The sequence below is a fragment of the Mobula birostris genome, chromosome 10 (assembly GCF_030028105.1).
Source record: "Mobula birostris isolate sMobBir1 chromosome 10, sMobBir1.hap1, whole genome shotgun sequence".
NCBI classification, from domain to species: Eukaryota; Metazoa; Chordata; class Chondrichthyes; order Myliobatiformes; family Myliobatidae; genus Mobula; species Mobula birostris.
In genome coordinates, this window is record NC_092379.1 from 42868789 (window position 1) to 42884888 (window position 16100).

Consider the following 16100-nt stretch of genomic DNA (forward strand, 5'->3'; position numbering starts at 1 on the left):
ACAGAAATTCCCAAGGTTCCTAATCAGAAAACACTGTACTAATATTAAATAAATGGAGCAATCAATAGTGCATTAGGTTGTCTCTCCCCAGTTATAAGAGACAAAGGCGCCGCTCTTAAAATTATCAATTCGTGCACAAAAATTGTTGGAGCTCACGCATCTGGTGTTCTTTCATAAACGACCTCCGCAGAACCGCCAGCAACCTCCGGACCATCGAATTCCCATATACGCCGTCCTGTGACCATCGAGCGCTCCCCACACTTGTCCTTCCTCTTCCCTCGCCTCACCAGAAAGCCTGTGTACCAACTCGGTTTCCAAACATACAAGATAGAATAACATGTCTCCCATTGGTTAGTTCCCTGTTATCTGTAGTTATAACCCAAACATCACAGCTACAGGGAAACCATTACATCAGCAGTTAGCATTGCAGGGAAGACATTACATTCGCCTTAACAGTTAACATTACAGAGAAGCCATTTTAATAGCCTTAGCAGTTAACATTACTGAGAACCATACATACATACTATTTATTATAAATTGCACATTTAGACGGAGACGTAACATAAAGATTTTTACTCGTGTATATGAAGGATGTTGGTAATAAAGTCAATTCAATCGAGCTCGCATCCACTACTTGTGCTGGCAGCTCATTCCACACTCTCACCACCTTCTGAGTGAAGAAATTCCCCCTCATGTTCCCCTTAAACCTCTCACCTTTCACCCTTAAACCATGGCCTCTGGTTGTAGTCTCACCCAACCTCAGTGGAAAAAGTCTGCTTGCATTTACCCTAGATCCCTCATACCTCTGTCAAATCTCCTCTCAATCTTCTATGTTCCAAGCAATAAGGGCCTAACCTATTCAATCTTCCCTCATAACTCAGGTCCTCCAGTCCTGGCACCATCCTTATAAACCTTCTCTGTACTCTTTCAACTTTACTGACATCTTTCCTGTGGGTAGGCAGCTGAAAGTGCACGCAACACTCCAAATTAGGTCTTACTACTGTCTTATAGAATTTCAACATAACATCCAAACTTACCTTGATTTATGAAGGCCAATGTGCCAGAAGCTTTCTTCATGACCATATTTACCCATGGTACCACTTTCAGTGAATTATGGTCCTGTATTCATGGAAATGGGTGACCAAAGCAGAGGCTTGGCACCTGTAGAAGGAGAAACCTTTTACTGACTGGGCTCAGGACTTGTGCTGATGAGAATAATGTTGTGCGGTGCCCAGTGGAGTGGCCAGTGTTATTACTCAACCTCATCAACTGTACTAATGAATTATGCCTGTACCGTATAGCCTACTGTATAACATGGGACTATTTTATGTCGTAGTAACGCGTTATTGAGCATGCGCTATTAGGCGCGTATTGATCTGTATATCTGTGTTCAGTTCGGGTTCCGTCAGTGAGAAAAACCCTGTTAACTTGGCTCCAGTCTCCAGCATTTTTATTTATCGTTTTATTGTGTAACCCGACCACAAACACAACAATGCCCAAGCAAGAAATGGATTGAATCGCTAAATCGTGAGATCCAATCTTTCTATCACAACAATAACCTCACTCTGCTCTGGAAGTAATGGTTTCTGCTATGGGTTTCTGTTCTGTTCGCCATTACCTGCATTTAATTGTTACAACAATTGTTACAGTGGTGTATTTTTGATTGCAGCATAGTTTAAGCAAAATATCTTTTTTTTTCCATAATTCTGTTCAGGGTTGGATGGCATTGATCAATTTCATTTCTTTCCTTTCCCCAGTCACGGTTGAACAACATAAAGCAACTGTCCACAACTGCCTTGGCCTTGGGGGCAGAGCGTACCCGGAATGAGCTGCTCCCACTTCTGACTGGTAGGTACAAAGCTGCGTGTGGTTGGGCTGCCTCTCAGAGTCGCCTTGCCACTGATTTCTCGTCTCGATGCAGACACCATTTTCGATGAAGACGAGGCACTGCTGGCATTAGCGGAGCAACTAGGGAGCTTCACGGTGCTCGTTGGCGGACCGGAGTATGTTCACTGTTTGCTGGTAAGAGCGGACGTACATTTACAAAGCACTGCACAAGACGGACACGCGGTTAATGCCATTGAAGTGGTATTACTGTCTTAATAAAGGTTAATTTCCAGAAGATGATTCTCAAAGCAGCAGGGTACCACAGGCAATGATAAAGTAAATGACTTAATAATGAGTCATAGAAAAGTTCAGCACATGTTCCCCTTAAACATTTCACCTTTCACCCTTAACCCATGACCTCTAGCTGCAGTCTCATCCAACCTCAGTGGACAATGACTGCTTGCATTTACCCTATCTAAACCCCTCATAATCTTGTCTCCTTCTGTCATATCTCTTTGCAATCTTCTATGTTCCAAGTTAAAAAGAAGTCCTAACATATTCAATCTTTCCATATAACTCAGGTCCTCCAAACCCGGCAATGGCCTTGTAATCTTTCTTTGTTATGATGGGTTCCATGAATGAGGGGTAAATGGACACATACAGAACCCTCTCTGCTTTTATTGTTTGCAATAAAATCTTTGAGGCGGATGAGGCTTTGTGCCACCCCAACACATTTGTAGGCACGAGAAAGTCTGCAGATGCTGGAAATCCAAAGCAACTCTCACAAAACGCTGGAGAAACTCAGCAGCTCAGGCAGCGTCTGTGGAAAAGAGTAAGCGGTCGATGTTTCTGGCCGAGACCCTTCTTCAGGACCTGGTTGAAATATTGGAGGGGTGTATCATTGAGAATTGCTACAGTGAAGTGTAGTTACTCTACCCCTGATCCAGGTTCACCTGCGCAGCCTGTTGGAAAACCGACACGGACTGATACCGTCCCCCGAACACTGAAACCTCTGCTCTGTATTGACCAAATATACGTTCAACATGAGCCCAACCGGGGGAAACAAAACACAGATTTTAATGCCCAGATGCAATGGTCCTATGCATTAAATATTTATTTAAAATAACATACTTGTATTGTTTTTAAATACCCGTAATGGGGAACAAGATTCTGAAATTAAATAACGAGAGCCTCAGGCTATTACAGGGAATAGATCAAATTAAAATGATTTTCAGTGATCAGTTCATCATAGGACAATTCAGAATTAAAACAATGAAATCAATTTATGAAACCACCAAAGTAGCTCGATCAATGAGGTTTAACCAGGATGCTGCCTGCTTTAGAGGAAGTGCTGCAACTTTATCAGACTCTGGGTGGGCCACGTCTGGAGTATTGCATGCAGTTCTGATTGTCCCACTATAGGAAAGATGTTGGGGCTTTGGGGTCGATGCGGAAGAGGTTCGCCAGAATGTTGCCTGGTTTAGAGGACATGTGATCATGAGAGCTGGATAAACTTATGTTGTTTTCTCTAAAGCGCTGGAGGCCGAGGGGAGATCTGCTAGAGGTTTGTAAGATTATGAGGAGCATGTGCATAGATAAAGTAGAGAGGAGTATCTGTTTCCCAGGATTTAAATGTCTAATACCAGAGGTATGCATTAAAGGTGAGAGTGGGTAGGTAGGTTCAAGGGGGATGTGAGGGGTAAGTTTTTTTTACCACCAGAGTGGTGGATGCCTGGAATACATTGACTGGTATGATGGTAGATGCTTTTCAGAGACTTTTGGATAGGCACAAGGGTATGAGAACGATGGAGGGAGATGGACATTGTGTAGGTAGGAGGGATTAGGTCTTGGTGGTTTTTGATTTTGTTTTTAGCTGGTTCAGCACAACATTGTGGGCCGAATGGCCTGTTTCTGTACTGTACTGTTCCATGTTTTACTTTATTGTTTGCAGTGGTTCCAAATCAGACATTCCAGCGTCAGTATGTTGCATATAGAGTGTGTACGTTCTTTTTGTATTGATACTCCTTTCAAAACTGTTTTCTTTTTGTGTAAAATTACCTGCGAGTACAGGCAGAGAATTCTTAAAGCATTTACGTCAGGAATCCAATTTGCTCATGTGTGGGTGGGGGCTGTATATAAAATAACACAAACTCTTAGCAGTTTTTCGTGAAGAACGCTGAGATGGCGTGGCTTTGTATTACAGAAAATAGCAATTCAGAAACGTTTTCTTGGAGCCCCTGTGATGCCTGCAATTCTAAACTGAAACGTGGGCACAGTTGTTGTTTGAATAGTTCCATAAGATATAGGTGCAGAGTTAGGCTATTTGGCCCATCGATGCATTTTCCCCTCTCAGCCCCAATATCCTGCCTTCTCCCTGTATCCTTCCATGCTGCGATTAATCAAGAGTCTTATCAATTTGTCTTTCAATCATGGCTGATCCTTTTTTCCCCTCCTCTGCCCCACTCCCCAGTCTTCTCCCAGTAACCTTTGATGCCATGAACCTATCAAGAACCTATCAATCTCTGCCTTAAATATACCCAATGACTTGTCCTCCACAGCCACCTGTGGCACAGAATTCCACATATTCACCACCCTCTGGCTAAAGAAATTCCTCATCATTTTCATTCTAAAAGGATATCCCTCTATTCTGGGGCTGTGTCCTCTAGCCTTAGACTCCCCTGCCATAGGAAACATCCTCTCCACGTCCACTCTATTCAGACCTTCCAACATTTGATAGGTTTCAATGAGGTCTCTTCTCATTCTTCTGAACTCCAGCGAGTACAGGCCCAGAGCCATCTAACTCTCCTCACGTGACAAGCCTTCCATTCCCAGTATTATTTTTGTGAACCTCCTTTAAACTCTGCACAATGTCAGCACCTCCTTTCTTAGATGAGGGGCCCAAATCTCCTCATAATACTCTAAATGATGCCTCACCAATACATTATAAAACCTTAACATTACATCCCTGCTTTTATATTCTAGTCCTCTCGAAATGACTGCTAACATTGCATTTGCCTTCCTCAGCCTGCAAGTTAACCTTCAGTGAATGCTGCACGAGGACTCCCAAGTCCCTTTGCACCTCGGATTCTTGAATTTTCTCCCAATTTAGAATGTAGTTTACACTTTTATTTCTTCTAACAAAGTGGATGACCATGGACTTCCCTCAAACTTTGGCAAAATTATTATGACAGGCAGCTTCATGTTTATTTGCATATTAAAACCTCATAGGATGAGCAATTATTGGTACTTAATTTGAAGATGAAATAGTAATTACTGATAATTAAGAACATGACAGTGTAATTACCATTTAATATTAGTACAGTGTTTTCTGGTTAGGAACCTTGGGAATTTCTGTGATTGAGAAAATATGTCCTTTGATTTATACAGTTTTTGATAGTTTGTGTTTTGTCCTCCAGCACGACTCTATATTGTTCTGCCTTTAAATGTTTCTCTGTCTCATGTTCTTTATGAGAATTCCTAATTCTCAGCAATTTAAGAATTTATCTTAAAGATTGTTTCTAAATATTGTGTTTCTTAGAAGTAGAGTAAAAAGAAGATGTGTTTCAGTTTAATTCTTTCCCACTAATCAGCTTCCCTTGGAGAACCTGGCAACGGTGGAAAAATCGGTAGTACGAGATAAAGCCATTGATTCACTGCGAGCCATCTCCCACGAGCACTCTCCTGCGGACCTAGAAGTCCACTTTGTGCCACTGGTCAAGCGCCTGACTTGTGGTGACTGGTTCACGTCCAGGACTTCGGCATGCAGCCTTTTCAGTGTCTGCTACCCTCGGGTATCCAGCTCTGTAAAGGCCGAGCTGTGTCAGTAAGTACTTTCCTCCCTTGGAATGCTGCAGATGAACATGATAGAAGTTAGCTAGGAATATTACAGTATTATTGTAGAAAATCTACATCCTGTAGTATCGCTCATTATGTACTGAGTTGTATGGTGTGGGCGATCGTGGGTCTTTCAGTGGACACGATTGTTCTTGGCGAAGTTTTCTACACAAGTGGTTTGCCATCGCCTTCTTTCTGGGCAGCGTGTGTCTTTACAAGACGGGTGACCCCCAGCCCATTATCAATATGCTTCCGAGACTGTCTGCCTGGTGTCAGTGTCAGGAGTTGACATCTGCACCTGCTGCTCATACAACCGTCCACCACCTGCTCCCACGACTTCACGTAGCCCTGATCGGGGAGGCTAAGTGGGTGCTACACCTTGCCCTAGGGTGACCTGCAGGCTAGTGGAGGGAAGGAGTGCCTTACACCTCCTTTGGCAGGGACGTATTTCCTTCCTGCCACCCAATTTCGGAAAAATTTGGTTTTATTGGCGATAAGATGCTACCACCATGGTGGACGGGACCTTGTTTTAACTGAGTGGGTAGAAGTTTCTAGTTTAGGGAATAATCAGCCCCAAAATAGCACAGAAAGTGTGGCATTTTTGTTTTTAATGACATAAACTGAAGGTTTTTTGTGTGTTTTTAGTGAGGAAGGAGCAAAAGCCGAGGCGCATCATAGTGGAGTGGTGCTCATCGCTTACTCTCGGCTGTGGGGTTGAAGTGGCCTTGTCATTTACAAAGGCGTGCTCTTTTTGAGAGCCGTGTCTTGTCAAGCCTGTTGCTCTGCTTCAGGGCCATTTTGATTAATCTGGCGCGCAGAGGATTTCACTTGTTCGGAGGTGTTTGAGTTTTGTCGGACGAGAAGGTTGCTTTGGTAACTGTGTGCCCCTGCAGTCCACAACCAATGGCTCTGTTCTGCTCCAAGTGCAGGAGTCTCACATCTGGGGTTCACTTCCAGCCGCTTTACTCCCTGAATTAAAATTTTTTGTGGTGTCATTTGTGTAAACTTTCAGATACAGTCAGTTGTTTCAGAAAAAGACAGGGCTGTATGGTGGGGAAATTCTAGGCAGCTTCTAGAGTAGGTTACGTGGTCAGCACAACATTGTGGGCTGAAGGGCCTGTAATGTGCAGTAAATTTCTATATTCTGTTGCTATCTTGAAGTATTTCTCAGGATAAAATCTGAATACCACAAATATTGGATTTTTGGGTGGTGTGGTGGAGATGCGTCTCTACCAAAGGAGGTGTAAGGCTTCCTTCTGCTGGTCTGCAGGCCACCCTTGGGCAAGGTGTAGCTCCTGCTTAGATACCACCGACCCCCCTCCCCACCGCCCCCGCCCCGATCAGGGTCAGGTGAAGCCATGGGATCAGGTGGTGGATGAGCAGCCGGTGCAGATCACAAGTCCCGGTTATGCGACCCCTGACGCCAGGTAGACAGTTTCTGAAGTGTATTGATAATGGGCTGGGGGTCACCCACCTTGTAAAGACACACACTGCCCAGAAGGCGGAAATGACAAACCACTTCTGTAGAAAACTTTACGGAGAACAATCAGGGTCATGGAAAGACTGTGACCACCCATAGCATATGACACAGCACATGATGATGGGTTTAGCAAAATATTTTAGTAGCTTCTGATTTAGAAACATTAATTGCAAAAATGTCAATTTTTAGTGCTTGTATTTCTGCTTGCGAATTGTTAAGTTCTGCATCAATGGGCAACTACTCCACTGGAGCAATTGCATGATTTCACACCTCCCCCCACCCGCCCCCCCCACATTACCGCTTGCATTTTACTGTATGGATGAGCTGGAGGTGGGAAAGATTAGTACGGATGGTGTGTCCGTGGCAAAGAACTGAGTTGCGTCTGGTTAATATGTCTACGTACTCAATATGCTGCACCTTGTTAATGCTACTTCCTGCTTGCAAACTTTCTGTTGTCGTAGTCTGCACCATCTGTTCACCTTTGTAACCGGGGTTCACATCCCTCTTTTACGCCATCGACCCCCTACCATCAACCGAGGGGCCCCAGGTTGGGAGCCCCTGCTTTATAAACTTCCTTTGTCCACAGCAGATGGAAGCAGTGCCTGTCAATCTATCGACATGATTACACCATTCCAGTACTCCAGCTGGAGATGCTCCTCCAAGAAGGTGGTTATCTTGAGGCTTTTGCCTGAAGAGCGAACTGTTTAATCAGTGTGTGTCCTTTCATATTCCTCCAACCTAAAGTATCCCGGGCAAAAGGCTTGACGCAGTCCGCAGTATCCTCGTGTACTAAGGAGCCAGAGTCGTACAGAAATGGTACGCTGAAGGGGAGCTGGGATGGACACTTTGACCCTCACCTAGCTTCTGGTTAATGGTTGGACGTGTGCTCCTTGGTGTTGAGTAAGCTTCTCTTCTGGTTACTGTCCAGTGACTCCTGGAAATAAACCTTCACATCTGTAGCCAAGGAGATGTTCACACTTGCTCCAGGTTCAGACCCCACCAATGATGGCTAGCATATGAAAACAAGGATGTAATGTTCACATTTTATAAGGCTTCACTTGGAATATTGAAGGTAGTTTTGGGCCCCTTATCTAACAAAGGGTGTGCCAAGACAGGAGTGGGTACAAAGGAGGGTCACGAAACTGATTCCAGGATTGAAAGGCTTCTCGTACGAGGAGCGTTCGATGGCTCTGTGCCTGTACTCATTTGAATTCAGAAGAATGAGGGGGAGGGATCTCATTGTAACCTGTCAAATACTGAAAGGCCTCTAGAGTGGATATGGGGAGGATGTTTTCTATGGTGGAACAGCCTAAGACCAGAGGAAGCAATCTCAGAGCAGAGGTTTATCCAATCAGAATGGAGATGAGGAAGGATTTCCTTATCCAGAGAATCTGTGGAATTCATTGTCACAGAGGCAAAGTCATTGGGTATATTCAGGGCAGAGAGTTTGATAGATTCTTGATTAGTCAGGGCATGAGAAGTGACCTGGTTGAAGCATATAAGATGATGAGAGGTATTAATCGTGTGGATAGCCGGAGGCTTTTTCCCAGGGCTGAAATGGCTAACATGAGGGGGCATAGTTTTAAGGTGCTTGAAAGTAGGTATAAGGGAGACATCAGAGGTAAGTTTCTCACCTAGAGAGTGGTGGGTGTGTGGAATGCACTGACAACAAAGGTGGTAGAGATGGATACAGTAGGGTTTTTTAAGAGACTCTTAGATAGGTACATGGAGCTTAGAAAAATAGAGGGCTATGCGGTAGGGAAATTCTAGGCAGTTTCTCGAGTAGGTTACTTGGTCTGCACAACTTTGGGGCCGGATGGCCTGTAAAGTGCTGTAGATTTCCACGTTTCGATGAAGGGATATGGGGAGAGGGCAGGAGATTGGGCTGAAGGTGAAATGGATCAACCATGATGAAATGGCAGAGCAGACTCGATGGGCCAAATGGCCTAATTCAGCTCCTACATCCTACGGTGAAAAGTGACCACTTGGGTGATTAGCTTGGAGATTCACTCAGCAGAGAGTGGTGCTTCAAGAGCAGGAGAAAGAAAATTGATTCATCAATAAATTTTGCTCTGTCATGACATTTGCTAATATACTAATCCAAGGAATGCTTCCATCAAAGGTTGCATGTTGATACACTCCAGTACTTGTATCCTGGGAAGATTCCAGCACACATTGCAAAGTAATGAAACCTGTTGCTACGTTCTAGGTGATCTGACGGATATCATCCGGGAAACAATTGTTATATTGTCAGTATTTATTTTTATGATTTTTTTGATGAGATTAGTTCTTCCTAATGTTAACTTCAGTAAATTAATTTTGTTTTTTAATGAAGAACCAGCTCAAACCCGGTTTGAACATCTTTTTCACAGGATTCGGTGAGGCTGTTGGCAGTTGAGGCTTGTGTGAGCATAGCCCAGCTGCTGCCCCAGGAAGACCTGGAAGCGTTGGTGATGCCGACCCTCCGGCAGGCAGTGGACGATGAATCCTGGCGTGTTCGCTATGTGGTGGCAGACAAATTTTCTGAAGTACGTGTTATTGCTACAGCACAAAGTGCATCTCTTTGGTATGATGATATGGTGTATTTATGTTTTAAAGCTAGTCTTTTAAGTTTTCTGTTCCAGCTGGAATCCCTTCTGATTCTGTCAAAAGTCATGAAAACACGATTAGTTCCTCTAATATAGTTTTAAAAAATCATTAAATCAAGCACCTGCGTATTTTTAATATAATTGACTGACATGCCAAAAGGTGCTGAGATTTCTAACCAGATTCATTTAATTAGCCTGTTTTTAAACATGGATCTGAAATAGAACAAAGTTGGTCTGAATTGAGCTCAGATCTTTTTCAGTGTATCTGAAGGATAATCCTGTGACAGGGGTTTAGAACAAACTTGTTGGCATAGTGCCAGGGATCTGGGGATTCAGCACGTGCACAGGTTGATGACACTGATATTTTTCACTTTTGACTGGAGGAAGTTAAGGGGAACTTCAGTTCTGTTTAAAAATGAGCCGAAAGGTCGAAAAGCCAGGACGATCCTCAGAGACTTTGACACTCAGGAACTTGAAACTACTCACCCTTTCCACAGTCCCCTTGATTAGGACTGATGTGTGTTCCCTTGACTTCCCCTTCCTGACGTCCACAATCAGTTCCTTGGTCTTACTGTCATTGTGGTAAATTTTGTGATGTAGGGCATTAATTAATTAATTTAATTAAAATTTTGATGGACTGGACTTTGCTGGTTCCTTCCCACTGCTGACTTCACACAAACCAGGTATGGTGTAGGGAGGTTGTGATTCAACTTCACCTTCCTGTGGTCCACAATCAGTTCCTTGGTCTTACTGACAAAGTGCCAGATTGTTGCCACACCACTCAACCAGCTGATCTATCTCACTCCTCTTCGGCTCCTTGTCACCATCTGAAATTCTGCCAAGAATAGTTGTGTCATCGGCAGATTTATAGTCCCGAAGAGCAGTCTCGGCCCGAAAGATCGACTGTTTATTTCATTTCCATAGATGCTGCCTGGCCTGCTGAGTTCCTCCAGTATTTTGTGCTAGGTTTCCAGCATCTGCAGAATCTCCTGTGTGTTTATGTTTTTTGAACCAGATGGTCTTTGTTCTCAGTATAAAACCTTGTTGCCTCAGGCTTCCTCCTGGTGCTCCAGTTTCCTCGCACAGTCCAAAAGCATTCCGGTTAGTAGGTTAAAGGGTCATTGTAGATTGTTGCACAAGTTGGTGGGTTACTGGCGGTGCAGTTTGAAGGGCCGGAACAGCTTGTTCTGTTCTGTGTCTCCAATTAAATCTATGCCCTTTAGTCTTAGACTTTCCCAGCCTGGGAAAACACTCGGATCAACTGAAATCTCTGTGCTTTTCTCACCACAATGTAATCCAAATCCTCAAAATAAAGGCACATTGCCTGCACAGGTTAATTGCAAACATTAACAATCAGGTTAACATTATTTAACAATTAAGAAGCATTATTTAATGATTAAGTAACATTATTTAGTTTTTTTGACGTGAGAAACTAGCTGATTACAATTGCTCACGTTGTTGTCTGTGTACCATACTTTCGGATTCAGAGCCATCAACGACAATATTTTCTCAACTTTGCCTTTCTTTAAAAATTTAAAATTCCTTCTCTTGAGGCCAGGAAATTCCAGTCCCACCCCAAAGCATTGAGATTAAATCTTTCTGTTCTGCATAAGTGTAAAATCTGTACTGAAACAGCTGGTTTATCTGTGGATATTTTACCAAGGATAGATCATTACAGCTGTTTTACCTGGGTAACACTTAAGATTGCTGCTTCTAAATGGACATCATTTATATAACCATTCCTTTTTTCTCCCCTCTCATTTATTTCTTTACCAGAGCATGAGGTATCCACTCATTGATAAACATCTGAACACAATGGCAACATTTCTCTGGGTTTCTTTCCTCTTACCCCATGGCTTCACGTGACCCTGATTGGGGGGGTGGGTTGGCTAAGCAGGTGCTACACCTTGCCCAAGGGTGACCTGCAGGCTAGCAGAGGGAAGGAACGCCTTACACCTCTCTTGGTAGAGATGTATTTCCACCCTGCCACCCATGATAAAATTACATAATTCAAAACTGTAAACCTGATCGAAAATTAAAGCAAATTACAGATGGACCAGTGTTGAAAAGCACACAGAAAACACAGCCATTTTGTCATCTTAGGATTGTTACCCTTGGAACAGGCAAAGACGTTATATTGTCTGTCTTTATATGATAACTAACCCGTGTTCAAAAATAAGCTCCATATAAGGTAACACACACAAAAATGCTGGAAGAACTCAGCAGGTCAGGCTGCATCTAATGAAGTGAATAAACAGTCGGTGTTTTGCGCCAAGACCCTTCATCAGGACCAGAAAGGAAGGGGGAAGATGCCAGAATAAGAACGTGGGGGGCGGGGGGGGGGTGGTGTGGAGGAGAAGGGGAATATTCTAGAAAGTGATAGTTGAAGGAAAGTTCGTGGGAAAGGGTTCACACAAAATGCAGGGGGAACTCAGCAGGTCAGGCTGCAGCTATGGAAGTGAATAAGCAGTGGATGTTTTGGGCCAAGACCTTTCATCAGGACTGGAAAGGAAGGGGAAATATGCCAGAACAAGATAAAGGTTGCCAGAGCACTTGTGAAATTGGCACCAACCCATTATTGGAAAACAATTGCATTAGAACGGTACGGAGTTTATTGTATTTATAATGTTCTGCTGTCATTGCTAATGACAGACCACAACAGAAGGCACTTTCTATGCTCAAGACCACATATAAACTAATCTTGCAATGAAGTCCGTAGCTAAAATACAGATCAGATTTTCAATTTTGAAGTTCATATTTTCAGAGTACATACATGTCACCACGTACAACCCTGAGATTCATTTTCCTGTGGGCATAGCAATTTCTATAGAATAGTAACTGTAAACAGGATCAATAAAAGATAAAGTACAAATGCAAATATAAATAAATAGCAATAAATAACAAGGGTATGAAATAACAAGATAAAGAGTAATTAAAGTAAGATCATTGCTTGTGGGAACATCTCAATCGACTAAGTGTACTTATCCCCTGTAGTTCAAGAGCCTGATGGTTGAAGGGTAGTAACTGTTCTTGAGCCTGGTGGTGTGGGTCCTGAGGCTCCTGCACCTTCTACCTGATGGTTGAGGGGTAATAGCTGTTCTTGAGCCTGGAGGTGTGGGTCCTGAGGCTCCTGTACCTTCTACCTGATGGTTGAGGGGTAGTAACTGTTCTTGAACCTGGTGGTGTGGGTCCTGAGGGTTCTGTACCTTCTACCTGATGGCAGCAGCGAGACGAGTGTGGAAAAGAAAGATGGTGATGTCTTTGTGATTCCCCTGTTCACGTGTTAATGCACAGATTGCTGCTATTGAAACCCGCTCTATCTTTGTTACTCATTTGGTTTCTCTTGCCTTTAAGGCTTCAGAAAACTGTGGGTCCTGAAATTGCGGAAAATGATCTGGTTCCTGCTTTCCAAAACCTGTTGAAAGATTGTGAGGCTGAAGTGCGAGCAGCTGGGGCCAACAAAGTTAAAGGTTGGTTGGGAATTCTCATTCTTGTCTTTTCCATCCGGTTAAGATGTTGTTGGTGAAGCACAGTGGCAACTTTTTGGCAGCAGGAACAACTATCAATTACTTTAGTAATAGACTCTCGTTTTTGGCAATGACACTGCAATCTGTGCCTGCAACTTTCCTAGTGGAGGCGAGGCCTTTGATCCAGCTGTACAACCTGGCATTTTGCAGTGCAGTCCTGAACATTATTTGCTTCCGTTTCTTGTCTGCACAGTTTGTCTTTTTTTCCTGCGCATTGTGTGATTGATGGTTTTCTGTTTTTAATGGGTTCTGTTGGGTTCCTTTGCTTTGTGGCTGCCTGTAAGGAGGCAAATGTCAAGGTTGTGTATAGTACGCATGGTGGTTGCACATTTTGTCCGACGATGACAGGAAACCTGTGCGGGAGAGTTTTTAAAATGGAAAAGCCTTTGCACTGTGGCAGTTCCACTCTCGGCCTCAGAAGTCCGGGTCCAGTGGTATGAACAAGCGCCAGAAGAAACAGGGGTCTTCTTGTTTGCAGTGGATGACCAGGACGCTTTCTGTGTCTTTTCATGCCCCTCGTTCTCCACAGCGCGATGCAGAGCCACCTTCCTGGCCGTTGGGCTTTACTGTAGATCGCACCCGCCCAGTCCGCTGAGGCTGACTTTGCATGCTAGGACTGGCTTGTCCGAATCTCACTGGAGTATGAGACTGCTGTCACGTGCAAATGGCTGCTTGCAGCCACAGGGGAGAGATGAGTGTCCGGTGGGGAGCAAAGATGAGTGAGCTGCCCCGGAATGGACACGACAAGCCCCTTCACCAGAGGTGCGACCCCTTCCGTGGACAGCCCTGAACTTTGAACTCCTGTGAAAGATGTAAACAAGGTTGAAAGAATGCAGAGCAAATTTATAAGGATGTTGCCTGGTCTTGAGGACCTGACTTATAAGGAAAGATTGAATAGGTTAGGACTGTATTCTTCAGAATGCAGAAGATGAGAAGAGATTTGATGGAGGTACAATATTATGGGGGGGTATGGATGGGATAAATGCAAGCAGGTTTTTTCCACTGTGGTTGGGTTGGACTACAACCAGAGGTCATGGGTTAAGAGTGAAAGGTTACAAGTTTAAGGGGAACATGAGGGGAAACTTCTTCACACAGAGGGTCATGAGAGTGGAACAAGCTGCCAGTACAAGTGGACCATGCAGTTTTGATTTCAATAATTAAGAGAAGTTTGAATAGGTACATGGATAGTAGGGATATGGGGGTGGTGGTGGTGTTATGGACCTGGTGCAGGCAGATGGGAGTAGACATTTTGAATTGTTCAGAATGGACGAGAGGGGCCAAAGGGCCTTTTCTGCGCTGTGCTTTTCTATGACTCTATTTAATGTGGTACCACATATCCAGGTGACACTTCTCCAAGTGAGAACAGCATGCCAGCATGCCTCCCCTTTGGCATTCTGATCTGATCCCAGAACTGGATGACAGCAAATGGAAAGGAATTGTGTGCCACTTGACTTCATGTTCCGATGGTGGCTGCTCCTTACAAATTGCACTTCATTGCTTGTGCAGAGTCTTGAAAGGTTGTGAGATTGTGAAAAAGAGTGAGTGGTGTTCTTTACGTTTGTACCACTGACTGCCTAACCCGAGGCCCTCCGTTGGTCAGGGTCCACCATGGATGTTACGTGCAGCTGTCTACGTGATACGTAAGCCAGGGCAGTATGATATGGAGAGTAAGCTGTTGCCCATGTAGCAGGCTCCCCCTCTCCACGCATCTGATGAATCCAAAGAATTGGCAGAGACCGATACAGTTTGGTACCAGTGGCGTCGCAGGAGTTGACAGTCAGCGTTGAACTCAACGTAGGACTGCCTCGGAGAAGCCGGCTCTGGATTTTTCCCTCTGGGTTTACTCCTGTGAGTGGGTATAGCCGCAAGGCATTGGAGGTTTGAGCTCAGAGTCTTCCTTCTCCTAGATGAGCTGCCAACCATGAGCCCTATCTGACCGAAGTGACCAGTTTTAAAGTGTCAGTGACCTGCCTTCTGCTTCAGTAAGCCACATGCAAAGGCCAGGAGCTGGACTTGGTGTGAGAGGCTGTTTGAGGTGCATGCCATGAGGAGCATTTAGTCTGTAGTGGGAGCTTGTCCCCATTACCGCCCCTGGCCATGACAACCTTAAGGAATCATTGACTGCCTAATAAGCTGCATCTTTTCTCATGTACGTGTCACTTGATCGGATCTTTCATCAGAGAAACTGGGGTGGATGTCGGGCCACCCAGCCACACCACTGTCCACCGATTGTGTCTGCAGAAGCACATCATCACATAGAGAGATAAACTGGAACGAGAAACTAGAGCACATCATAAACCTGAATGAGTCGAAATCTACTTCGATTAAAGCATGCTCAGGTACCATCGGCCGACAGCATCGGGGGAAGAGAGGGAGATTCACTTGAGTGTGAGGCCCTTGCTTTGATTCCCTACTTTTGAGTAAGCAAGCTAGTAGACAAAGGTAGAAATATTGTGATGTTGCTTCCCAGATGGACCCACTTCATCCACAAAATCTGGCTCCAATCGTGCGTTTTGAAAAGGAATGCATGAGTTATATTTAGCCTTTCAGATTGTGGTAGTTTAGTCATGGATTATGCCTTCATGCAAAGTGGAGCTGGCCGGGATAAGTATCGCAGCATCAGTCGTCTTGGCCTGGCCAGTTTCCATAAATCAAATGTTTCAAGTGAATTGTGATGTGCCTGCCAAAGTTCTTTGCCAGTCATCTTCAGTAGCTGGTACATTAATGCCAACTCATGGAGTTCATTTGCATCAGAACAACTTAGAGGAGGAGTGGGCCAATGTGATACCTCTGAATATCTATTTAGTAAGATTACAGTGCAGAATAGGTACACTAAGCCACGCT

The 16100-nt window shown here is 44.2% G+C and overlaps 1 protein-coding gene across 1 annotated transcript; it reads left to right on the plus strand.

The window, feature by feature from the left end:
* The first annotated feature begins 591 nt into the window (after positions 1-591).
* Positions 592-13851, plus strand: LOC140203633 (probable serine/threonine-protein phosphatase PP2A regulatory subunit). Its single transcript, XM_072269681.1, has 7 exons — positions 592-597; positions 1758-1848; positions 1922-2022; positions 5418-5650; positions 7603-7807; positions 9514-9669; positions 13786-13851. The coding sequence occupies exons 1-7, from the start codon at positions 592-594 to the stop codon at positions 13849-13851; spliced, it is 858 nt and encodes a 285-aa protein (XP_072125782.1).
* The last annotated feature ends 2249 nt before the right edge of the window (positions 13852-16100 follow it).

What these genes read in the sequence shown, in the direction of transcription:
- LOC140203633 (XM_072269681.1), top strand. An exon ending in AGTATGTTCACTGTTTGCTG is followed by an intron (nt 2,023 to 5,417) that starts GTAAGAGCGGAC and finishes CCCACTAATCAG; the next exon opens with CTTCCCTTGGAGAACCTGGC. An exon ending in GTAAAGGCCGAGCTGTGTCA is followed by an intron (nt 5,651 to 7,602) that starts GTAAGTACTTTC and finishes CTGTTGTCGTAG; the next exon opens with TCTGCACCATCTGTTCACCT.